The 25,839-nt window shown below is 40.8% G+C and overlaps 1 protein-coding gene across 4 annotated transcripts in view; it reads left to right on the top strand.

Moving 5' to 3' along the window:
* Positions 1 to 1,969: 1,969 nt before the first annotated feature.
* Positions 1,970 to 25,839, top strand: part of RNF145 (ring finger protein 145) — a 47,868-nt gene continuing 23,998 nt past the window's right edge. Inside the window, exons 1-3 of one of the 4 annotated variants that reach the window (XM_064458573.1) lie at positions 1,970 to 2,231; positions 11,129 to 11,342; positions 23,117 to 23,225. In XM_064458573.1, coding sequence (XP_064314643.1) covers positions 11,159 to 11,342; positions 23,117 to 23,225 — 293 coding nt within the window. In that variant the 5' untranslated portion in view covers positions 1,970 to 2,231; positions 11,129 to 11,158. Of the gene's footprint in view, positions 2,232 to 2,541; positions 2,664 to 3,001; positions 3,024 to 11,128; positions 11,343 to 23,116; positions 23,226 to 25,839 lie in introns of those variants that run through there. The other 3 variants (XM_064458572.1, XM_064458574.1, XM_064458575.1) reach the window with 3 other exon arrangements.

The following is a 25,839-nucleotide window of genomic DNA, read 5'->3' as shown; positions in this document are numbered from 1 at the left end:
GCCCTTGACCTTAGTCAGCATCGAACCAAGCCCACAAAGAACAGAGAAGTGACTCATGACTTTTTCCCCATGTACGGCATGAGAAGACAAGCAGGCCCTAGAAAAGAAGCTGAAATTCTTATGCCTTATATGACAGCTGGGCCATGCTCCTTGTGATAAGGAGTGGGGCACTGGCAAGTGTCAGTGAGCAGTGACGCAGCTGTGAGGAGGCCGAGCCAGGCAGAACAGTGGGGTGGCTGGTGAGGCCATTGTTTTCCCATGTTCTCTGCGGGAGTCCAGGCTTTGGAGCAGTGTGTTTACCCCAAATACAACAAAATAATTAGGTGATGGTGGCATGATTAATAAAAAGCTGTATAAAACAAGCTGCAAGTGCTTGCCATGCAGGGACCTGTCAAGCGATAAAGGAGGAAACCACCTGCTTAGGAGAGGAACTCGGTGGAGCAGAGAAGCGCTGTACAGAAGGGTTTCTGAACCTTGTCAGCCTGACCAGAGCACAAAGAGCTTATGAGTAATAATCACATGTATATGCATGTCCTTAGTTTGGCTGGACGTGCTTGTTTGTTCTTTCTTAAGAGAAGAATTACTGAGTTTACTAAAAGCTTTACAATAAAAAAAAGCCTGTTATTTTTGAAATAGCGTTAAAATCTGAAGCCTGTGAAAAATTGTGTCAGTAAACAGAGCTCCTCCATGGTGCCTGAGGAAAGGCTTCTGTGTGGGAGGCCGTCAGTTGTGCCATTTGGTGTCCTTTCACTGCGTTCTGGGCCAGCCACAGTTTGGGAGAAGGCAGGTCCCGTGTTAACACCAAACAGAACCACCTGAGTGTACAGCAGGGCAGAGCCTTACCAGTTTTGATAAAAGTTAACACAAATGTGTCCAAACTACCTTTTTCTTGTGGTGTTTTGAAAACCTTTGAGAACTTAGGCAAGGGTACTTTTGCAAAGCAGAATGTGGACAGAGACCCAGACCCCTTTATATTTCTACTTCATAAAAACATTGTGTTGAGGCTACGCATTGTTAATACCGACGTCTGTGAATGCTCCAGTCCTCATTAGAGATGGAAGGAAAAAAGCAATTATTAAGTTGGCTAGCCCAGCCCCTGGGAACGACAGGATTTTCCAGTTCAGTGTATTCCCTCATTCTTCACTGCAGCAAAGTTTTTTCATGTCCCAGGCAACATGGCTTTGTAATTTTTGAAACATTATGGTAAAAAACATTACTCCTCTTGGGTTACATTTTTTTCCTTAGCACTTAAGAGTGTATGCTAGGGTCCTGGCCATGCAACCTTTTCGAATAAGTAAATATTAGCAAGACTTCCCATGGAAGGGCTGTGAGCCCAGACTGCAAATCGTGAGCTCCTGCACAGCGGGCTGTGCTGTGAGGGAGCTGCCCCTAGCACAGGTCTCCACGTGAAAAATGACAATGTAGAACAAAGAGTCTGGCATTTTTCTGGTTGATCTCACAACAAAGGCGACTATAGATTCTGCAGTATTCCACTGGAAGAACCCGGGTCGATTCTAGTATTTTAAATTAATACGGCATTTTGCATTCCACAAAGCCAGTAGCGAATATTATTAAGGTAGCTGAGCTGCCTTTCCAAACATCTGCCCAGACGCTACCTCAAATTTGGTGGCTGACTTCTGTGAGTCATCTTTCAGGCTCGCAGCTCCCCTGACGAGTCCTTCACGCCCTGGGAGGACCCGAACCCATCCCTCAGCGCCTGCTCTCCCATGGCAATTTAAGCCCAAACCTCTACCTTTTCGGGGCAGGGGGACGGCGAAGGGCGTTGGGAGAGGGTGGCTGGCGCCGGGCTGTCCCGGAGTTGCGGCCAGAGCCCCTGCGGCTGGTCGGGGATGCTCCCCGCGGCGGTAACCGCTCCGCGCCGGCAGTTGCTTCGCTCCGCTCCGGGGCGGGCGGCCGTGGCCCGGGGCGGGCGGGGCGGTGCTGCGGGAGGGGCGGGCGCATGCGCAGAGCCGGGCGGCGCGCGCGCGCAGGCAGCGGGGCCATGGCCACCCGTCAGTGGGCCCGCGGGGTGTCGGCGCCCTGAGGCGGCGCGGTGCGGCCATGGTGCCTGGAGGAGCCGCTCTGCTGCCCCCGCCGCCCACCGAGCCGCCGCCGCCGTCGTCGCTGTGAGGCGCGGAGCCCCGCCGTGCCACCGGGGAGCAAGAGGAGGAGGAGGAGGAGGAGGAGGAGGCGGCGGAGGCGGCGACCACCCGCACCCCCCGCCGGCCCAGGTGATTCCCCACCCGCCCCCTCACACACGCGCGTGTCCCGTCCCCCTCCCCTCAGGCCGTCGCGGGGAGGCCGAGGCGCCCCCCGCCCAGCCCCCCTCTCGCGCGCCTGCGGGGGCGCGCACAGCGCAGTTCGCACCTCGGCGCCCCCCCGCCGCTTGCACGCGTGTGCGTGTCCGTGTGCGCGCGTCTGTGTGGCGGGGCTTCCCCGATCTCCCCTGTGCGCAGCGCCGCGTCCCTCCCCCTCCTCCCCTCCTTCCTCCTCCCACCACCCCCCGCCGGCGCTGGCTTGCGGCGAGCTTTGCAGGGGGTTACTCGAGTTCAAAGGCGGCGGCGCTGCCCGGGGCCCGCGGGAGGATGCGAAGGGCTCTCCGCAGCGCCGGGGATGAACGCGAGGGTTTCGCCGGGCAGGAAATAAGTCGCCGGTCGGGGAGTGTGCGTGGAGGGGGGCGGAGGCGGGAGTCGCGGTTTGCACGCCCGCGTCCGTGTGCTCGGGCCGGCTGCGGGGCTCGGCTCGGGCCCAGAGGACGAGCGGCTCGGTGTTGCAGTCGTGACCGAGGTGTTGCCTTCGCTGTGGGGGTTGCGGTGCTCCCCTCCCTCCCTGGGGTCTGGCTTTACCTTCTGCTTTCCGCAGCCGGCTCTAAATATCCCTGAAGGCTTTTTCTGGTGCCCGGACGGCCGTGGGCCGGGACTCGGGGCCGTGGCGTGCGGGGGCTCCGGGCGGGCAGGTGGGGAGCGGGCAGGCCCGGCTGCTCCCTCCTGGAGCCGGGCCCTGGAGCATATGGTAACGCTTATGTAAGTAAGAAGCAGCCTCTCCGTAACGTGAAGAACAGGGCTTTTTCTCTCTTCCCTACTTATGTCACGTTAGTCGGCTTTTTGAGATCTCCTGTAGCCTTTTAAAATAAGGTTTGTGATGAGAATTTCCAGTTTTTTTGCTGTGATCGAGAGTGGTTCCGTGTGCTAAATACACTTGTGCCAGATCGTCGCTCTTAGAGGGATTCTTATCTTCTGGTTGTGCTACCTTTTCGGGGGTGTGCGTGAGGGGACTGGTGCTTAAATAATTATAATTGGGAGAAGAAAGTGAAAAAACATTTGTTTTTCAGTTTAATGCTCGTAAGTACCAGTAAACAAGGGAGAATATTAGACATTATAGGTTAAAAAAAAGCACCTTTTATTTATCAGTGTAAAGTGAGATTACTCTAACACATTCGACTCGTAAATATTAGCCATTTGTGATTTCACTCAAAATACTGTTTTTAAGTCTGTAGCTGTTGCTGTATTCACTTCTTCTGCAATTTTTAGTACAAGAGTTTCTGTGAACTTGTTTTGTGGGCTTGAGATGTGGATGCTTTTAGTTAAATTTGTATTAGGGGGTTTTTTGGTACGTAATGTACCGCCAGAGACTGAACTTGGGAAGGAAGGAAATAATTTTTAAATACTCTTTGATCACTTTTGTTTATAAGTTAGTGAAGATAGATTAAAACATTGAAAAAAAATTTTTTTAAGGTGAGAACTGTTAAGCCATTGCACCCTGTAACTTTAGTTTACCTGCAACCTTGGCTTATTTTTGCCAGTTATCTGAAATAATAAGCTGCCTGTGCATGAGAAAGTGTATCTTCTTGTTTCTACTTAGTTTTAATAGCTATGGTAATGAGCTGCTGTTTTTTGGGCCATAATGTCATGAAAGGATGTAGTTTTATTAATACCTAAACTCATTAGCATTAGAAGATAGTTGTCTTTGTGACCACGTTTATGTGGAAGGATTATCAAAAGTCTTCGAGAGCCACATAAAGCTGCTGCTTCTCCAAAATGCAGCTTTATATCAGTCTTAGGAGGAGCTACTGACGTTAAAGCAACCTACATCTGTGGGAGATACGAACTGAGCAATGCGTGTTGGAAGAAATACGGGGGAATTCCTTCCATTAGAGACGATGGAAGGAGATTAGTCTCTCAGTCTGGTTCAGCAGCTGGAGTCCATGGTGCAGCTGCAGAAAGTCACATCATTCCAATAAGATGTGAACGAATGAGTGTGTTGTGGAAAACTGTATAAGCCTACTTAGCGTTTCACGTTGCACTCTCAAAAACATTCTCTAAGCTGTTTGCTAAACTTGTTGGTCGCCTCTTCATGCAGACATACGGGTGGCTTCTCCTTCAGTCCTCTGTAGTGATTTACTCTCCTGAGTCCAGTTTTAGCTCCAAATATACCTGACAATGTTTGTGTTTATAAAGTGGACACTTTGCTGTAGTTTGTTTAAGTGCATGTTCATGTCTAGCGCCTTCAATAAGATTCAGACATCCGTGTGCCAGTTTCCCTGCCTTTACTTTTATAATATTTCCTTTCATTTTAGAGAAGCCCTGCTGCTTTGTAATTAGTTGCATACTTGAAAGGGACATTCAGAAGTGGGTACTTCATCTCATGGAATTTTTCAGGAAAATTTTTATGGTTGCACACCTTGAGTTCGAACATGTTTTAAAAGAGGCTTTTCTGAGTGTTTTCACTGTTCGTTTGATCTTTCTGTTGTGCGAGTCTGGTACCACAGGAAGCTAAGCTGCATATTTGACGGGCCTGGAAACTGATGGTCTTTATTTACAGGACTCAAATAGCTAAGGCGGCGGCAGCAGCAGCAGCGGAAACTTTATCAATATTGACTTAGATCTTGAAAGTCTTACTTTATATTTTAACTTCTAAGCCATCAAGTAACTAGTTCTTGGCATTGCAGCTCTAAACATAGGCTGTGTCTATATCTGAAATGGCTAAAAACTAAATGAGCAACTGTGGAGGAAGAAATATATTTAATCCTGTCATGTAATTTCATCCTGGTAACACATTTGGGTTGCAGGTTTATTGTGAGGTGGATGGGGTACACCAACCTTACTTGTGTGGCTGGTCGTCCTGTGATCCAGCTCGCTGAGGTGGGTTGTCACAGACTGCATCATCTTGGGCTGTCATTAATGCTCTGTGTGCAGGTCCTCCGGGTATTCTATCCACTGCAGAGGCACTTTGGGATTGCTGCCCAGATTTTCTCAGAATGTGCTGATACAAATGTGGTTAGGCAGGCTTGTAGCTGTAGGCTTGCAAACATGGCTGTGACAGCAAAAAAATGAAATAAAAAAAAAAAGAAAAAAGCTGAATAACTAGTTAATAAACCAAGCCTTGGACTGGCAAGAAACTGTAGAGCCAAAAAGGACCTCAGAGCAGTTCAGTTTGTTGATTCAATATAGACTTTTTTTCTGAAAATTTACTTAAAGATATATTTTTATTTTAATGAACTAAATTCTTGTCTTTCAGGTGCCTAACCGAACTCGGCAAATCTGTGATCTAAAAAACAAGCAGTCCCTCTTAGTGTGACTGGATTTGAACTGATCATACGTAGGCAGAATGCCGATCCTGTAGGAATCCACAGATATTTTGCTGCATACCTGGTGGATTTCTTAACCTTTAACATGTTTTAGTCCGCAAGTTCAGTTCCCTGGTCTTACCTGTTCGTTATGAAAAATAAGACACAGGGTGTTTTACAGGCGGCCTATAATTGCGGTATATAATGGCGAGTGTACTGGAGCTGCTTGTAGTATATCAATGTAGTCCAGAAATAAATCTTTAAAGAAAACTTGAACTTCACAGCTCTGTGATATCCTAATTTCCTGAATTGATTTTCTTCTCCCTCATATGAAACTTAATTAAAGTTGGAAACATGGATTTGTTTTTTTTTCTGGACAATTAACTGTCTCTAGTTGTTTTTGTCCATTTTTAATACGCCTTTAATGTGAATGCATGTTCACTTATGTCCCTATGAACAGATTAGGTCAACCTCTTATTTGTTTTATAGTAAAAGTTGTTTTTCACAAAGTATGTTATGTATTTGTTTGGTGTGATTAACCTTAGCTGTGCCTTACTTCACAACTGAATGAGTCTTGGGTGAGTAGGAATTTAGGAATTAATTTGTTTTCTAGGTAGAAGCAACAGTTTTCCAGTCACAGCACCGCAGCAGCTCTGTAGCAATCCATATTGTTTAGATCAGATGGGGGGAAAAAAGGAGGAAAAAAAAAAAGCATTTATTCTTGTTAACTTCTTACATAGCAAGATTGAGTAGTCTGCCAACCGACGCTCTCTAAACCTTTAAATTGAAGGCTAAATACTCTGTGGTTATTACTTGAAATTACTGAACTGTAGTGAAGTACAAACCCTGAGTATTATTGGAAATGCTGACCAGATCCTAATGACAGTGTTAGCATACACGTCTGCAATGTTTCACTGCTTTATTAGTACACTTGGTATGCTCACTGTTTCTGGCCATCTCAGCAGAAATTTTTGAGTGCTGTCCTTGTTTGCCAATTGAAATTGCATGGGAGCAAGGCATCTTTTGCTTTCCTTGCTGCTGACTGCATGGGAAAGAGCTGTTTTGATGGATCAGTGACTCACTCTCCGGAGTTCTAGTTGTTTTTCATTTTATTTTCCTCCACAGACTCACACAGGGAAATTCTTTTCTACGCGCATACCTGATAAACGTTTTGTCCTGTTCCTTCCCTTTTCTTCTCTTTGTTTTCTCCCTCCTAAACTGATGATATCAAGATCTAAGTCTCTGAAGAACAGGGTTTTTCTGTACTTCGAATTCCTTTCTTTATGCTCCCAAGAACAGGACAGGCATATGGAAGGAGGGGTTCTGGGGAGTGCGTGAATGCAATCCAGGTGATGGGTCTTATTTTAGTTTTTGAACTGTGACTCTTAACTATAGTTACAGATAGGACTTGTACATTTTTTTTCTTTTTTCCCCCCTCTTCTAGATCTGTATTGCAAGTTTACCCTATAGGAAAACAAAAGCTTTTCCTAGTGATGTTTTTAGTTTCTGAATGTGTCACTGAAAATAATTTGAAGTGGAAACTAGACTACAGAACAAAGCCTGCTTGTGAATGGATGTATCCAAAGTAAATAGTATTTCATAGATGTGAGGAACAGAAGTTGAAATTGTCTCCTTTGGTTTTTAGTCAATCTTTCCAAGTATTTTAGGTTGTAATCCTGTAGGAGAATGAGCATCTTGTTAACAGATGTTAGGCTGAGTGTTGCAGGATCAAGTCTGGCTTTGAAGTTCTGATCCCAGCTGGAATTACTGTGTCTTTCTATGGTGATTTTGGGTGGCAGTAGTATTAGAATAACTCTTAAACTTGCAGGTATTCCAGCATACTTCTGTAACCATTAAGTAATTCTATAATTAATGCTTTTCTACATGTAGAAACTCTTCTCTGTTAATATAATTTTGCACCTGCTTGGATAAATGGATGCAAGTTTTGTGCAGCCTCTTGCACTGCTTCACCAGTGAGTATTTTCTGCCTGTGATGTGATAGATTTATAATTAAGTTGGTGCATAAGTAACAGTTACACTGGTTTAAGTGGCATAACTCACAGCTTCAGCTGAAATGGTAAAATTTTACGTGATGACAAAACCTCAGAAAGAAAATTCTATTAAAGGGAAAATGTGTGTTATCTTTGAGGGGTATTTTTGAGTTTACTGCTAGTCTGTTCTGCTGATGGAATGAGCTGGGACAGACTTGTGATGGTGTGTTTTTTTTTTTTTAATTGTGTTTTGCTAATTCTACTGGGTTTATTGTACTTTTTTTTTTAAAGCTAGCCAGGAATATGCTTTTGACAAAATGGGTATGTTAGGTGAGGGAGGGGTTTTTGAAAAGTACTGTGTTAGAAAACAAAACTATTTCCATGAATATTAATCAGTTTTGATGGGAAGTTTTTAAAAGATGGTTTTGGTGAAATAGTGCAACTGTGCTTGCACTCACTTAAGATGTGAAGTCTGAAGTTCTTCCTAGGACTTTTCTTACCCTGATTTGGAACAGGGAAATGTTTGAAATCATGGGAAAAATTTTTTGAAGCACAGAGTAGTGGCTTCTCGGTCCTATTCTTAAATCTGTTTTTTGGCTATGTACAACAGTGACCTATTTTTTTTCCTTTCTGATGTCTGAGTATCCAGCAGCCCTTGTCATCATCGTTTATCTAAAGGTTTTAGAGGTTTAATGTTGTGGTGTGTTTTTTATTTTTTTGTTTGTTTTTACACCAATCAAAATAATGTATTGTGAGAGCTCTTTACAATATAATGAGCTTAGAGCAGCAATGGACTTTGTTGCTTGCCTGTATTACGTTTTGTTAGAACTTGGCAGCAATTACAACTGAGGCTTTATTTAACACATCCGCGTTTCTAGTGGAGTTAATTTTAAAGGATTTCTTATTAGTGTTGGATGCTTTGTCAGTCAGTGACAGAATATGCTGCAGAATTGCAGTGGCCGCTTTTCATTGCAACATAATGTGGTTTTCAAAGTTTGTTTTGCCTTTTTTTTTTTTTAACAGGGTTTGAAATTTAGGTTGTTTTCTTAGGTAATATAAATGCTGCACTTTTCAGTTCTCTTACGTTCCCAAGTATGTGCGTGAATTTGGGAGGCAAAATTTTTCACCTTAATTTGGATGTGCTGAACCTCAGTTAATTTTCAGTATTAGGAGAGATCCATGGAATTCTGCATTTGGAGTAATTACAGAAAGTGAAAGCTCAAGTGAAAATTTCCTTCTTGTCCTACATATTTGGTTGTTGATGACTGGAGAAGGCTTGACAGTTACGATAATATCATTATAAATCAGGTGCTTGTTATCACTTGGTGTTTTTATGACAGAGTGAAAACCTGGAAGTCAGTTCCTGCCCACACCTAAGCCCTGATCTACTTGGAAGAGTAACCTAGCGAAAAACCAGGAGGCAGCTTCTTTTCAAAGTTTTAATTAATCTTGTGAACTCGGCAAAACCAAAGATGTTTAAAAATTGCAGGACATTTAAAATGCTTTGGTATGAATTATTTAATCTGTGTGCTGAGCATAGGCTTGTATTTCAGCATGCAGCCTGGCGAAACTCTGTATACAATCTGTGTAGCTCCCAACTTTTGTTTGTACAGTACCATACGTTTAAACTGTCTTTTATTCACATTAAATCTTGAATGCTGGTATTGTGTAGCAGCTGCTTGGGCAATGGTTTTGGTTGTTCATTCTAAATATTTGTAGTCTTCTGCCTGACCTTTAAATTCATTTTGGGAAGCATTGTGAAATGCCGGTATTGTGTGGGATGCCTGAGGTAGTGGGGAGGCGTTTCCTGTGTGAGCGGAAGCATGTGCTGTCTTTGGGGTTTGTAGAGCTGTTGCAAGAGCTCTGTAAAAGCTGTCCACATTTATGTAACTTGAAAAGTTAGACTGTGGGCTAGATGGTGACAAGCAGCAGCCCTGTGACCTGTGGTTTACTGGGCCAAATTTCCGTTTTGATCTTTCGTCAGTTCTTGAGAGGAATTAATTTTATGTCATCATGCCCTGACAAGTGTCAGTGTGGCTTTAGGTGTGCGCATGGACAGTTTGTGGTAGCATCTTTGCCATAGCAAGAAAAATAAAACTTCACACATGGATTATGTGTGTGTCCGTCCCCATATGAAAAGGAAGATATTTTTAGTTTCTGTATATTAGCATGGTTTCATTTCATGCTGTACTTCTCTGTTGATTTGATAGTATAAAACTTGCACAACTGCAAAACTTTACAAACTTACACAAGGATAATACGAATAAAGTCCTGTAAACCTGTAAAACTTTATTTAAGAAGTGCAGTTCCAAGTGTGTGGTTTTTTTCTGTTTCTTTGGTCAGGATATAGTTCTTTCCAGTTGTCACCTTAATAATTGGGAACGGTAGCCTTTTCTTAAATACGTCCTCAGGCTGATCGTGCTGCAGGCAATTTGTTTTCACTTGTTTGAATGGATGCTTGTGGATAAAAACTTGCTGGATCATCCCCACCTTGGCCTTGAATACTTCAACTGCACTTTTCTAATAGTGTCTCTAATTGGTGGCTCACAAAGACAGTGTGGGGTGAATGCTGTTCCTAGGGTGGGCAGGTGGCATGTGGTAAAAACAGCACACTTCATTTAGGAACAACTGTCAGTCTTGGCTGAAGGCAGTGCTCTGACAGGATGTGGAAACTGATCCTTTTGCTCTTTAAATGGTCCTGTTGATGACTAGCTCTCTTTTGAGATGCTGTCGTGGACCAGCATTTTTTTTCCTGTTTAAAAACAAAAAAAAGAGCACCCTTTATTGACTTACGTCATCCATTTTCTCTGATTGCAGGGTCCAAAAGTAAATTACGTTTTAGTACTCTGGACTGAAGATACGGTCTTTTGTTTATGATTCCTTGCGGTGAATTACATGAAATTGAGTAGAAGAATTGCATTATTGGTCTTAATCTTCAAAACACAGAGCCCTCAAATTCCATACATATATAAAGTCATAGAGGCTAATGAATGCTGTAAATGATTTTTTAAAAGTTTAGATATTGGAAAATTATTATTTCAATTTGCATTGAGGAGGTGAATCTAAAATATTCTGAGAACTCTTGGTGGTTATTTCACTGAAGAGGCATAGAAAGAGTGTTAAGCGAAGTGGAGGTAGTACCTGAATTTTGTTGGTGTTTGCTTTCTAAGGCTTATCGGGTGTTTGCTTTCTAAAGCTTATTGTATTAAAGTTTATGTAGTACCTAGTACATTGGGGTATTTTGGCTGGGATCTTTGATGCTAAGTTACTGCAAGTAAGAATGAAGTCTTATTCAGTGCACACCCTTTGACTATTTTTATGTGGTTAACCAGACCACCCCCCCACCCCCCCTTCCCCATTTTACAGTATTACCGTGGAAAAATTGCTAGCAAATTGACCTTTATATAGCAAAAATAGAAGCTGTCCTGTCTGGATTTGAATCTAACTCAGTTTATTCATTCAGTCATTTGTGGCCACACAGGAAGCCCCATTCATGTGATCACAAAGCCTAATAGCTGTTTGTACAGTGAGATTGATCTGATTACTCTTCTCTGTCTTGTGCTATTTACAGTCTGCTGCCAATTCACAGAAAGGGAAGAGAATGGCTGCAAAGGAGAAGTTGGAGGCAGTATTAAACGTGGCCCTAAGGGTCCCAAGCATCATGCTGTTGGATGTCTTGTACAGATGGGATGTCAGCTCATTCTTCCAGCAGATCCAAAGAAGTAGTCTGCACAACAACCCTCTGTTCCAGTACAAGTACTTGGCCCTTAATATGCATTATGTGGGTAAGTGTATGTGTATTCAAGAGGAAACACTACTGTAGTAAATAGTTTTGCTTAACACAAGAATTTTAAGAGTTTGTTAATAGCATGATACTATATTGAGTACAACAAATGGCATGATAATCTAGTCATTACAGTTCTGCTTAAGGGACTGTATTTATGTTAGCAGGAAAGAAATCCTGTCTAGGGACTTCTACTGAACTTTGTTATTTAGCTTTGATATGTAAATAGAGTAGACCTGGTGTCTGGAAACACGATGGATGCCCTGAAAGAACAGCACAGTGACTTTGGCCTGTGTCTGACTGAGAAAGCTGCTGTGAAATGTTGTGCAGGCAAGAAGTATTGTAACTTATATTGCTGGCATTAAACAAGAGACTAAGGAAAAAGTTGCCTAGTTTGGATTGTGACCACAGCACCAGAAGGTTACCTTTCACTGCTGCGTGGATATGGCTCTTCAGTTTACAACCTATGAACCGTATATATGCTGTGAGTGGATTAGAGAAGGTAACAAGTCCTTGTGTTGCAGATAAATGGACAAAATTACTAACGCAGCTCAGGCAGCTGAGGTTTAAACCTTGGCCTGCAAGTCTAGTTCTGGAATGCAAGGTGTCTGCTTTTAGGAAATGAAAGGATTGATGTTCCGGGACCTGTTCTCCAGGTGGGTATGTGATTCATACACTGACCGCACATGGGGTTAATTAGGGATTGGATCCAGGCTGCTGAGGTTGATAGCCAATGATGATCTGCGTGAGTACTGCCTAGCTTGGAGAGAAATGGCTAGCATATTATTTTCCCACTCTGCAATGCTTCTTCCTTGTAGATGGCTTTGGAGGATAAAGATGTACAGCAGCCAGCTAAAGGAAACTCCCTTTAGTTAAGTCGTTAGAGGACTGTGGTTTTTTGAAGTAGCACATCCAGGTTTTTAATTCTGACTGCAGAAGTGTTGGCATGTGAGTTTTTTTCTTAATCTGTTAAATGTCTATTGTCTGGAAATTATTTACTGTCATTAAAAAAACACACGTGGCATTCTTTGTCATGGCTCCACTATACTCATACTGGGATAGCAAAGCACTTTTACTGCAAAAAGCTGGTGTTACAGTTCTGTGCTCTTTCCATATGTTTGTGGGAGAGAGTACTTGTTTGTTGGTGGTGTATGTGATGCAGGACCGTGGTGGCATGTAACTACGCTGGCTTTCTCATGCACCTGTATGCACACAAGTACCTTTTGAGGATTAGTTTATCAGATCAGTTTCTAATACAGAACTCACAGTTGTGTGGTAGGCTATCAGGATGTCAGTGAGTAATTTCCAGCTGTGGCACAGCCCCTCTTTCTAGTCATTTGGTAACCTTGTCCTTGCTTAAGTACGTCGAGGTACACTAATAAAAAGTGCTGCAGAGAGGGTAGCAGTTGTTACTAAAGTATTTCTCACCTGGATGCTATTTTAGTACTAAATCAGTGGATTCTGACTTTGTGCTAGTTATACAAATGGTGCTTTTGTGCTGGGGCACAATCACTCAGCAGTTCTTTTGCTTTTTGCTTTTAGAATGTTGAGTGTCTGTACTTTTACTGCTCCAACTGGTAGTTGCTTATGAAGAAGGGCTTTACATCATAAAGCAAGTTACTTGTTTTAAAAGATTTTCAGACAGTTTTCAGTGGCAACACCGTGCTAGTACTTTTCAAATAAAGTTGATTTGTTTCAATTCCTTGGTTGTTGGTTTTTTAAAGTTGTGTTAGTGTGAGGCTGGGCTAAATCAATGTACATGCCTACACAAGATTCTATATAGATTTAATTACATCAGTTTACAGTGTAACCCTAATTAAAATGACGTATCAAAATATATGAATTGGATTTGTAAGGAAAACAAAGTACTTCTTCACCAGTTTGGGAAATTAAGCTACTTTGAAGATATGTTAGGGGAAATTAACTTCCAGTGGGTAATTTAAATAACATGGATGTTTCAACATGCATGTTATTTAAATCTGTTTTATTTAGGAAAAAAATGCACTGTTCATATTTGCAGTTAAGAAACACAGTATCAACAAATGCTGTGGCAGCTTTGCAATATCAATCAATCGCTGAATTTCTTATAGAGGCAGTGTAAGGTATTGTGTCATAGAAGCACTTCTAGCAGCTTAGGAAATTGGCTGCATGTATCTTGGGCAGGTGCTTAAGGAAAAATTTGATTAGAGAACCATAAAAATGAGTAAACTCTATCAATCCTGATATAGTGAACCTTTTCCTAAAACTAAGGATCCAAAGTTGGAAATTTGCTCAGAACTGGGGGTTACCGGAATATCTCTTCTGTTCAAATGCACTGTTTTTCTTCCATCCATTTGACTTAAAAGTTTGAAAAGTCAATTTTTTTTCGATCAAGTGAAGAGCTGTATGTTACAGTGTGATTCATGTTCCAGCTAGCAGTACTGGGAGTGCAATAAAAGCCTCTAGGATGCAATCTGTCCTTTGGTAGAGCTTTTCCCTTTCATATCTTTTGATAGAACAGCCCTTATCTGCTTCAGTGAGGGAAAATATTCAGTCCTGATAACCACTCAACCACAAGTTCAACTGCATGAAATGTAACTAAATATGCATAAAGCAATGCAAACAGCAGAGATAACTTTCTGGTTACAATTGTTGAATGTAAACAGATTAATTTTATATAGGAAAACTTGCAAAGTAATTGTTGCTTATGAACTTTATCTGTCAAATGGCACAGTGGTTACTGTGCTCTTGTGTATGACGTTTGTATTATATTGCTTTATTTCATGATGCTAATTCATATGCAGGAAAACATCTTCTAGAATCACCATTAAAACTGTTTTTCACTTCTGAAAACTTTGTCAAGTGTGCTTAAAGAGGCAAACATTGAAAACAGTTAAGCAACAATTTGGGAATGTCTTTGCCTGCACAATTTTTGTTCTGTGTGTGTGGAAATTCATACTTGATGGTCACAGAATCTCTTCAAGCTTAAAATTTGATTCATCGCACCAGTATCTTTCTGGAAGTACTTTTGGTACATCTTACAAGGCATTTGCCAGCTAATTAATTGAAGACTTAATCTAAAATTACTAGAGATGCTTGAGATTAAAAGGAGTTGACCTGTTCACTTGACTTTTATTTTTTTAGTTTGCCATATCTACTAGATATCTGTAAAACTAGACAAGAATCAGATAAAATGGGGTTGCATCCTAAATTCAAGTGCACATACTAGCGATGTTCAGTGAGAAGTTACCTTAAATTAGTAAAAATTCTTTTGTCCTCTGAAAGGAGTCACACGGAAGGTTTGGTTCTATAATCTGGCCCTTTCATGCCATCTTTTAAAAAGCTAGAAAATATAAATATATGCCTATTTTTTTTTTCTATTTTAAGTATTGAAAAATCCTGAATTATAAGCCTTATTTGCAAATGTGACCTGTGAACGAAAGTGCATTCTGTAGTTCTTCTTGGAGCGTTTAGGAGTAATAAGGAGTAATAAATAAGGTAATAAGTAACCAGTTGATAAGCAGTACTGTCCCAAGACTCTTTCCCAAATACTTCAAATCATCCTATTTACTTTTTAATCCATCTGGATAGTCTGGCTGCAGAGTAGTATGTGGTAAATTTGTGTGCAGTGTTGCTATATTACCAGATATAATTCTGAAAGATATGCTATGCTGTCTGTTACCAAGTCTAAGGATCTGGGGCAAAAGAGGCTTTGAAAGCAAACCAAATTTTTGTCTACAACTGTTAGAGGTATAATGTGACTTCATTAAAATTGTTTTGTATATGTTTAAAGTAGCCCCTCCTTCAGGAAAAATCTGCTAGCTAAAATGGCTTTGTCTCCAACCTCTCTGAAGGGTAGATTAGCACACTGCTGCTGCCAGACCTCAGTGTTTCGTCTGAGCTGTGGAGTAGCTCTGAGAAGACGCTTCTTTTTTCATTCTTTTGATGAAGGAGGTGGAAAGGGTGGAAACCATGTAATTTCCCCCTATGAAGGGTAAAACAATGCTATTTGTGCTAACTGGTAAATACTCTGAGCTAGATGGGGAGAAGTCATGAGCTTAATCTGTAATCAGAGTCAGCCTTGGAATTTAAGTCACTATCGCAATAGAGGCACAGAATTACACTAAATACATAGTGTTTTCTTACCTAAGAATATAAATAAGAAGTTTTCTATATTGAACTGTATTCTTTGTCATTAAAAAAAAAGTTCTTGGGAAAAACTTAAGGAAACTGTTATAAATACTTGGAATAGGAGGAAGGTGTGTCACCTTTTACAACCCTGTTTGTTATTGCAGGTTCTTGAACTGTGCAGTTATTACCTTAATCACTTGGTCACATCACTTACTAGGTGTGAACTACTTGTTATGAATGCTGCCTTTAAACAGGAGGCTTGGGGGAGGTGAAACCTTCTGAACTTGCTGCTGTGCTGTGTTTGCTGATTGCTCTCTACTTTGGTCTGCTCACTTTTTTTAAGCTTTTGTGCATTCATTGGAAGATCTTTTATTTGGATTGCTTTTTTGTGATGTTTTTTCCTCTTAAGAGGAAAGATACAGTACTCATACAAACACAGTAAAACATGCCATGTACAGCTTCACTGTGAGAAGAAAGAAGCAGTTGGTTCATTCCAGAAACAAATTTCCCAAAATTGTGAGAAGAGGATGCATGGCTAAACATGTAAATGCACTTAATGCGTACAGGGATAAAGTGCTGCTCAGATTCAGCATCTCTGGGTTTGCTGTCCCATGTCTTCTGTCTCCCTCCTGCCAGCAGCATTTAGATAAATGGGTAGTAGAACTATTTTCTGAGTGTTACTATTTTAAACTCTAGCTATTCTTAACCTAATGCAATTTTATGACTTGGACTTGGTCTTTATTTCTTAAAAAAATTACTTGCTGTGTCTTCATCTTATCTTCTTGGATAAAATGCAGTGTATGCTGCAGTTGGTAGACACAGAAGAGGGTAGAGAGTGTTCCATGCTCAAAATATACATGCCCTTTTTTTCTTTCCAACTCGAGACTCCTGATTCCTATACTACTTCCATAGTGTCATAGGCTTTTTAGTAAGCAGCTTTCTCAGCATATGGATACCTTCAGGTACCTTTTCTGTATAGAGCTGGGGTCTCTTTTTGGCAACCTGGGTCACTTAAAAAAAAAAAAAAGCCAATAGCAGCTTTTTTGAAGAGAGACACTTAAAATTTTGAGGTTTGCTTGACTCTGAGGACTAGTCTCTCAACATAGCAATTTTTGTTCATAATTTAGAATATGCTGTGGCTGTATTTTTACAGTTCCACTTCTGTGTTCTTTTCCAGTACTCTTCAGGTTCTTTGTGATTGTAATTAGACCCAGAACTCTGATCATTATGTATGCTGTATTATAGAAACAGCCTCTGAATCACATGGCAGAACTAGAATTGAAAGTCCATTTTATTTGCTCAGAGAATACTGCAAATGTCTGTAAGGAACTCAGTTCTTGGATTATTTATAGAGTGCCCAATCTGTTATGCATTAAAAAATTTAAGAAACAGTTGTAGAAGTTGGTGGCGGTACCCCAGTAATGAGTAAATTGTTTTGTTGGCATTATTATCACTGAGATGTGCAAATGTTGGTAACAGGATTTCTGATCTCTGTTTATAGTTGCTCTGTGCCATGACTGGGCAAATATTAATTTCCGTGTGTGCAAGTATGTTTATTTGTGTTCCTTCTCAGTTTAGAACTAACTTTTGAGCATATTTCTTGAAGGGCAAGATATTTACTGTGTTAGCTCAAAGTACAAAACTTGTTGGAGTGAGTAACACTTGTTTGGGCAGCTCTGGCTGAGTGGGAGGGTGAAGAAGAGGTGTGCTTTGGCATTGCCATGCAAAAACATCGCTGCCTGAAAATGCAGTACATCTTAAAGCCCACTATGCTGATGCTGTCTTGAACGGCATTCAGTTAGCAGTGGTGGGACAGGCTGGATGAAAGCTACCCTTTGTGGTGCTAGTACTGGTGCCTCGGTGGCTGCTTGAGATGGATGGAGATTTTGACATTAAATGTTCTCTGAATGGCTTGGCTTCTAGGTTGATTTCAGTGGAGTGAATTTTGCATTTGCTGTGTTGGAGCCACCTCCGATGCAGGAGAGGCTGTTCTGTGTGGTGGCGGAGCTTTTGTATGACATTACCTTTCGTAACAGCAGACGAGGAACTAGTCTTGCTCTCAGGACAGCATAGCTGTCCCAGTCAATTCAGACGACCCCATTTGGCTGAGCTGTCCTTCAAAGGATGCTTCACATAAATTGAGGATGTACAAGAGCTTTTTGTCTCTCCTTTTACATGGCTTAAAAATAAGTGGCTGTTAGGATTCTGTCTGGGCTTGAGCCAGCCTCCAGTGAACGGGCCACAGAATCCTGCTGGTGCTTCTGCATCATGCCTTTAAGTACTGTGAGCTCCAAAGAGTATCTTTTAAAAATCATCCCCTCTTAAGGCAGATGTTTTAGTCATAGGCATTTTATTAAATCTCTGTGTAAATTGTTGTGTAACCAGTCTGGTGACTGGTAATCCTGAGAATTAGACACACTGAAAATAAAGGTGCCAGTGGTTGTTACGCTACTTCTGCCATATTAAATACAGGATTTCTGAAGTCTGTCCTGTGTTATTGGCACTTGCATGTTGTAGCCATATAGTCTTCTGAATACACTGGAATGAAGACAGTCAAGGGTTTGGCTGAAATGAAATCACTAACTCGGTAGTGCGCTGATCCTACGTTGTCAGGAGAGACAGGAGTTTTGATGGTATTCTGTGGCTCACCACTTGCTGCTTCACAGCAAGTTGCTTTACAAGTCATTGTAAGATGAGCCCTTCACCGTTAGAGGGTATGAGGGAGTAGGAAGTTAGGGTTCCCCAAGTTAATCTCCTGGTAGAATCCAAGCAATTGTGCTATTACTTTCCGAAGCTCAAAAATTTGAATTCCTCACTTTGTAGTATCCAGTGTAAACAGCTCCTTCTCTTTTGGGGGCAGTGTTTCGTTGTCAAGCCTCTGCAGAAGCAGCATCCAAGAGGTGGTGTGGTTTTATTAAGAAATGTTATGAACTCTTTTTCATGGCAAAGTTCTCATTTTTAGACTAAACCTGCAGGAAACTTTGAGTAATAATGTGAAGTAGACACGAGGGATCTGCAGTCATGCAAATGAGCACTAAAATGTTTCATAAAGAGGATGGGTTGCAACTCTGATGACACTCCAGAAGCCTCCATTCAATGCAGCATGTCAGTAAAACTCAGACACCTGAGTCGGCAGTGAGGTAATATGGGGTGAGAGAAGCTGGGAAACATCTTGGTGGAACACAAAGAGAGAGATTGCTGAAAGGCAATCTGTGAGCTGCTGCTTACTGTAACAATGAGCATTGCAGTGAGAGGTTTTCATCTAGCTGAATCAACAAGTTGTAAATGAGGTCATAAGCTAGTTAATACATGTGTTCTTGTCTAGCAGTGTTTAACTTACGTTTTCTGCTTATTATGGTATTAACAGTTTATTTTCTCCAGTGGGGCCTAAATCTGTACTGTCTTGCACGAGAGGCAGCAGTTCTCTGCTTCCTTGGGCTTCTTCCTGAATAGGTACTCAGTGCTGGGTCTGTGTATTTATAAGGTTGGCAGAATGAGTTTTCTATAGTGCTCCTATAGCTAAGGGTGCCATTCTGTTTCTGGTAGCCTAGCACTAGGGCACTAGTACTCTATTCAGGAAAGAGTTTGTTCTCTTTTGTCTGTATCTTTTTTTTAACATGTTAGAACGGTTCCTTTACCAGGGCAGGAATTGGGCTTTACTGACCCTGCTGCTTACACTTAAACAGAAACGTACTTCGTGGGTTAAAAGGGACAATACACCAAGTCTGAAGAATGACAATAGCATGCATGGCCTAAATCAAGGGAGGAGAGCGTTGGTTGCAGATATAGAGCTCAAAGCTTTGCATGGGAGTCGGTGTTAGTTACTGTTAACCCATCTCTAAAGGTTATCCAGTAAGATGACTGTTTCTGAAACTGTAAATCCTTGTGTGTGAGGAATCTCTCCAAAGGGATATATATGTTCTCAACATTATGTTTTCTTCTGATGGAGGAGGTGCAAATGAAAACAGAACGTAATGATTTAGATGAGAAAGCTGCTGTGAGAAATTTCATTTCCTGGTTCTTTGTTTTGAAGTAGAATCTTGTTTACGCCATACACTAATTACATCATTTGTCTGGGCAAGAGCAAAGCGAATGGACCATTGCTACTAGTATGTCTGAATTTGAGTTTTATTTCCTCTTTTTCTGCAATGAGACAACTTGGTAATGAATTATTTGCCTCTTTTGTTTTTTTTTGCCACCGGCATTGCCAGTCAAAATGAGGTTGGTACCACTGTGGGAATAGGGCCTCTGCAGCAAAAATGCAAATATTGCAGTATGAAGTGTGTCTCTCTCCTCTCAAGTCATGAGAGGGAATTGTAAATAAGAGTGAAAGGGAACTACTTTAAATGTCTCTCACTTTCCCCCTCTTCAAAATATAACAATTGGAGCAAATGGCTGCTTCAAAGTGAACACTTAAATTCCAGCCCAAACTCATGAGCGGTGGAGTTTACTGCAGAAGCTCAAGCAATGACCTTGGCTCTCTTGTGCTGCTTCCCTGTGCAGTGTTATAAGCATCCGTGCTGTTTGGAAGTCCTCTGTTTAAAAGGCACAGATGCAACAGTAATCTTCTCATCTTTTGATTTGGACATTTTTTTCACTCCTTCAATGTATCCTGCTGTATTTTAGTTAAAGTTGTGATCGTGTAGAGAAGAATGAACTTCAATCACTTCTAAAATGCTCCTATGTAACATGGCTGTGTTGGAGGGCAGTTACTGCCCTCTAAAATGTCTTCCTTTTACAGAAATTATCCTAGCAGCGCTCAAGTACATCATCACGTGGCCAAGGAGCAGACTTTCATGTGATAGAATAAGGTAAAGAAGATGGCAGAGCTTAAATGCAGATACAGTAAACAGGTATTCTTAGACTATTTATAGAGTAACAGAGGAATAAAAGACTGCATAATAAACTCCACTTAGTTCTCTACCTGAAGGTGAGTCATGGACTACAGTGAGAAGGAAGGGTTTAGAGAGATTCAACTCAAGTGCTAGAAGGATATATGGTTGTGCCACGTGGGTTGTTCCGCCAGGGAGAATTGTCCCTAACTTAGCAATCAAGGGAAGGTGGTGAATACAGTAGAGCCGAGGTGTTAAGAATGTCTGCAGATGGTGTGAGAGCTGCTGGAGCTGGCTCATGGTGCTGTGGTGTGGTGCAAACTATTTAAATGTCGTCATGGAGGTTCTGCTGAGGAGTTCCTGCTCTTGTCATTTGTGTATTTGGTAGAAGGAAGGTGGTGAATAGAGAAGTTGAATTCCATAAAATACAGGTGTTTGCTAAGAAAACTGATGATGTAGAATATCTGCTGTGTTGTATTAACTAGAAGCATGCTGTTCTGTATAAAACACTAGCTAGAAGGAAACTGTTGAAGTGCTGGGTTTCAGGCCCCTTCAAAAAGCTCAAAATAAAAATCATATAATCGTAGAATGGTTTGGCTTGGAAGGGACCTTTAAAGACCATCTAGTCCAACTTCCCTGCAGTGAGCAGGGACATCTCCAACTAGATCAGAGTGCTCAGAGCCCCGTCCAGCCTGACCTCAGATGTTTCCAAGGATGGTCCATCTATAGCATCTCTGAGCAACATGTTCTAGTGTTTTACCACCCTAATTGTAAAAAAAGATTTCTTCCTTATATCTGGTCTGAATCTACCCTCTTTTAGTTTAAAACCATTACCCGTTGTCCTGTTGCTGCCAGCCCTATTAAAAAGTCCATCTCATCGTTCTATAAGTCCCCTTTAAGTACTGAAAGGCTGTAGTAAGGTCTCCCTAGAGCCTTCTCTTCTCCAGACTAAAGAACCCCAACCCTCAGCCTTTCCTCCCATCCCTCTGATCATTTTTGTAAATGATCAAATGGATACTGTGCAAGCCACCATCTCTAGTTTCTGTGTGACGCTTCATTTTAGTCAAAGAAACTATCAATTATTTCAGCTTTTGAAAAGGCACATCGTCAAATGTGCAACTTGTCACATCTACTTTATTAAAGTACTTGTAAAATTATCTTTGATATTAAATACATAAATTGTATATTTCCATTTTTAAACAGGTAAGTAAATAGACTTTGTCTGTCTATCATCACTCCTGTCATCTGTCCTATCTGAACTGATCTTTGCTTGGCATGCTGTGGGTCTGATGCCTTTCCTAGGAGCATTTTGCGAGTTACGTTCTTGAAGACCTAACTGTTGGTAGAATATTATGGAGATGGCTTATTGAAGGAGGCAGATATTAAGTAGCCTTGAAATACTTCCACATAAATACTGACTGTCTCTGAAGTTGTATCTTTTTCAAATATTGGAACATACTGTGTTCCCAAGCTGTTTTATAGTAGCTGCTTGTCCCACTACTTATGAGTGTTTAATCTAGTTACATTATTTTCAATAATGTAATGAAATATGTTCAATAAACAGGTTTTACAAGTATTTTTAAAAAGCTCAAAGTATAAATTAGCAAAAAAGGCTGTGCCCAGTGTTGCTGAATAGATGGATAAAACTTTAAATGTAACATGACTAGTATAGCTGTAAGTGTCAGGATAAGTTCTTCTCTAGTGTTTTGTTCTTAGCTGCAGGGAAGTTGTTAGCTGCTGTTGTTTGGGTTTGGTTTTTTGGTGGTGGTTGTTTGTTTTGGTTTTTTTTCCTAAATGGATTTCAGTGCCAGGCACTCAACCTGACCTTCAGAAACAGCATGAGTGAACTGCATTGTGATGGAGAGCTTGGAAATAAAGATTAGTAAGGGCACCATGTGCTACGTTTTTGACCTTCAGAGTCTGTCTGGAAAGAAGAGGATGGGCATCTACCACCCAGTTGTGAAGTGGATTTCAGAGTACTGCTTTATTTAAGTATCCTAATGAGGGCAGGCTTGAAAAAAGGGATCAGTGTTCTGCTTGTTGGATAGGCTGCTGAGCAGCCAGGCTGTGTTCTTGAAGAGTAAAGCTGTATCTGCATTGGGTCTTTTTCCAAAGTCTTACTAAATGCTAACAAGAAGTGAAGGAACTGCTGGTATAAATGCCTACGAATCCTAGGCTGTGCCGAGTCTTGTCCTTGATTTATGCAACACTGATTGCTTGAATGTGCTTTAATATTTCTAGTATAATGAACAGCCTGTGTGTCCCCATCTCAAATTATGGGTATGTGAAGTGTCTTTAAACCATGAAGATACAGTGGAAGAATCAAAATGTGTAATGCTCATCAGTATGGAAAGGTGTTCTGTGTCTCCTTTGCTTGAAGAAAAGGATTTTTTACGTCAACTGACTTTGTTGGATGGATAGGCTTTTTTCCCTGTGACACTGAAACTTGCTTTTGCTTGGAAGAAGAGGGAGACCTAGGCCTGTTTTTTTTCACTTTGTTGCATAGGTTATGTTAATTAAGTCTTGTTAAAATAACTGTGGATCAAGTCCACTTCTTGAGATCTAGATGTAATCTTACAGAAGCTGGTAGAGCTATCTGTTCATGGGGAAAAAAAGTGGCAGGTTTTTTGTGCGCTTTGCGTTTTGATGAGAGGAAAATGTAGGTGCATGATTTTAAAACCATATGAAAACAAAGGTGGTTAAAGAGATCTGAATAACTTGAGTGTTAATTCATATTAAGAAATATGGGATTAAATAGTGGTGGTTTTCTGTGGGTTTTTTTGTGGTGGTGTTTTCTTTTTTTTGTAATTTCAACCTCTACTTTTTGTTACAGGTTACATATTAAGTGTTGTGCTCCTAACTTTACCAAGGCAACACCTGGTTCAGCTTTACCTGTACTTTTTGACTGCACTGCTGCTTTATGCTGGGCACCAAATTTCCAGGTAAGAATAAATGGATTAATTTTGTTACCTTGGTTTGGGAATTAGGAAAATTACTCATATTTTGTTACTATCTTGCATAAATGGGAAAGGTCTTGTTTTGTGGAGGCCTTTTTTTCCATGCCAGACACCTAAATATACCTTGCTATTCTGTGTCTTGAAGTTTACAGAATTCAGTATGCAGTCAGGAAGTCCTGGTGTATTTTCATTGACTTAAAAGGAATTTTGAGCTATGTTTCTGTAGAGTGTAATGTCCATTAATCTGAGGAGAGAAAACACCTACCCCAAGACTAAATGCAGCTTCTGATGTAGTAATCTGAGTTACTTAATGGCTTGGCTGACATACTTTTAACACTGGAGCATTCTGCAAAGCATACAGGACATTACTTTTAGTTTCCTGGCACCTACGATGAGAGAGAAAATAGAGGTATGTAGGATGGTAAAAATAAAGTAATTGTGGAATTTATTCTTAAATTCATCTTTGCTTATGTAATATATTTTACACTGAAAATGAAGAAGGGCATTTTGGATCTAAAACGCAGGGTGAGAGCTGAAGAGCTCTTGAGTTCGACAAGACAGAGTTGATACTTTGTTTGGCTCCAGCTAAATCTGTTGAAAGCTGACGTCGGTATGACAGTTTACAAGAAGTTTAATTGGAACCAAAGAGGTCCATTACATTAATGGCTTTACATGGGAAGTTTTGGAAATATGGACTTGAGCGTGATTTATTTTGGTGCCTGCTGATGGGAAGCATTTAAAAATGTGCTTTTGATTGATTTAAGTAAAGTAATAGGTTTGTTTCTGCATCAAAATCTCTTACTTGGTATGTTGCAGTTCAGGGAAGTGTTACTGAAGGTTTCGTTGTGACTTGACATGTTGCTGTTGTGGCTGTCAGAGTTCTAGTTAATGATTTTCTGAATGGGTGAGGGTGCAAGAGAGGAATTTGGGCCCCTTGCCTGGGTAGGAAAGAAAGAAGGTTTTTTATCATCTTCAGGGGAGTCCTCAGGTTTTTATAGATACAGTTCGTGGGTGTTCCTCATAGGGTTGAATGCTTACTTATTAGAAAAGCAACCTAAATATTATTTAAGAACTTGGGTATTTGTTACTAGGTTAAGTTTTACTTCAACACATCAGATACGGGGCTTTGGTCCAGAACATTTACAGCTGGAGATCTTTATGCTGTTACGGATCTTCAGATTTTCTAAAAGAAAGGGAGATGGTGTGGGTTTTGGTTGACACACTAAGGGATAGGACTGTGTTTGATTTGAGTACCTTTTTTTGTTTGTGATTCTGTGTAATGCGAATTGACTTCTATTGCTTTGTGAGGTTTGAGATTTCACAGGCTTCATTGAAACATGTTAGATAACTACTGCTTGGATTGTTCGGCATATTCATACTAAGCTTTCTCTATTTGATGCTTCTGGAGCAAGTTAATAAAGACTTTAATTAAATCTTGCATCAACTGGCACAAAAAATATATTTAATTAAAAGATGTATTGGATTCAAATAGTCCAGCAGTATTCCCTAGCTATTTTGCAAAGCAAATGTAGTTGCTAACACTTTGGAGTGAGCTTTCCCATTCTCTGCATACACTGACTTGGTTTGGAAAGAAGTGCTGTGCAAGGGGTTCTCAGCAGCAGCCTTTGAATGATGTGGGGAGTGATGCTTGCATTAGCTTTTCAAAGGAATTTTTGAATCCTAATAGTTTTAATGTTGAAAATAGTAAAGTGTAACACACAAATATGTTAGTGGAGCTATTCCTTTTATTGCCAAAGCTACTTAATTCCGACTGATGTTTCTATTTAGCAGACTGATCATAACAAGATGTACAGTAGTCACATGTGCAAACTCTTCCTGACTGCTTTTGTTAATAATTCTGCTTAGAGCTGAAAACTTCCAGTGAATTGCTTGCAAGCACTACCAGTTGGGATGCTATTTAAGACAGATGAAGAGGTCTGATATTGAGGCCAGTTTGGTTAATGCAAATTATAGAACAAGACCAGAATCAGCTGGCACTTGTGACTCTGCAGTGTCCTGGAAATTCTGAGCTGTTGAAAGACTTCAGCTTCGAGTGCTCTTTTTTCCACCCCAGAAATAGCTTGTGGTTCAGCTGCAAGTCTGGGAATAAGATCTGAATTTTATAGTTAAGCTCTGACTTCAGACTTCAGGTCTATGTGACCTTGACAAGTCACCAAACTACTGAAGTGTTTGTTTCCTTACCTGCAAGACTGAGAATTACCTCAATGTGTAAAGATTTATTAGCTAATGTTTGTGAACACTTGGAGAGTCCAAGTATGCAGCATGTTAACCTGGCGAGCTGGGTGGAGACAGTACACCATCTGTTTATGGAAAAGGAGAAGTCAGTTTTAAAAAATAAAATCCTTCTGCTCCTGACAGGGAAAATGGGTGCTGGTTTTATTTTCTTTGTAGCTGCACAAATGTCTTGCTTAAAAGGATCACATGTCTTTTCCCTATTTCCAGCAATAAAATGTGGGAAAATAAATGATGCAGTTATGCAGAAAAGACATTATTAAACACACTGTTAATGCTAAAAAAATGAATCTCCATCTTATTCCATTTTTTTGCAGTTTTGTTATGATTGTATTCCAAATATTGA

This window comes from Phalacrocorax carbo, chromosome 8 (genome assembly GCF_963921805.1).
Source record: "Phalacrocorax carbo chromosome 8, bPhaCar2.1, whole genome shotgun sequence".
Classification (NCBI taxonomy): domain Eukaryota; kingdom Metazoa; phylum Chordata; class Aves; order Suliformes; family Phalacrocoracidae; genus Phalacrocorax; species Phalacrocorax carbo.
Note: the sequence above shows the minus strand (reverse complement) of the source record. Positions and strands in the feature narration are given on the sequence as shown.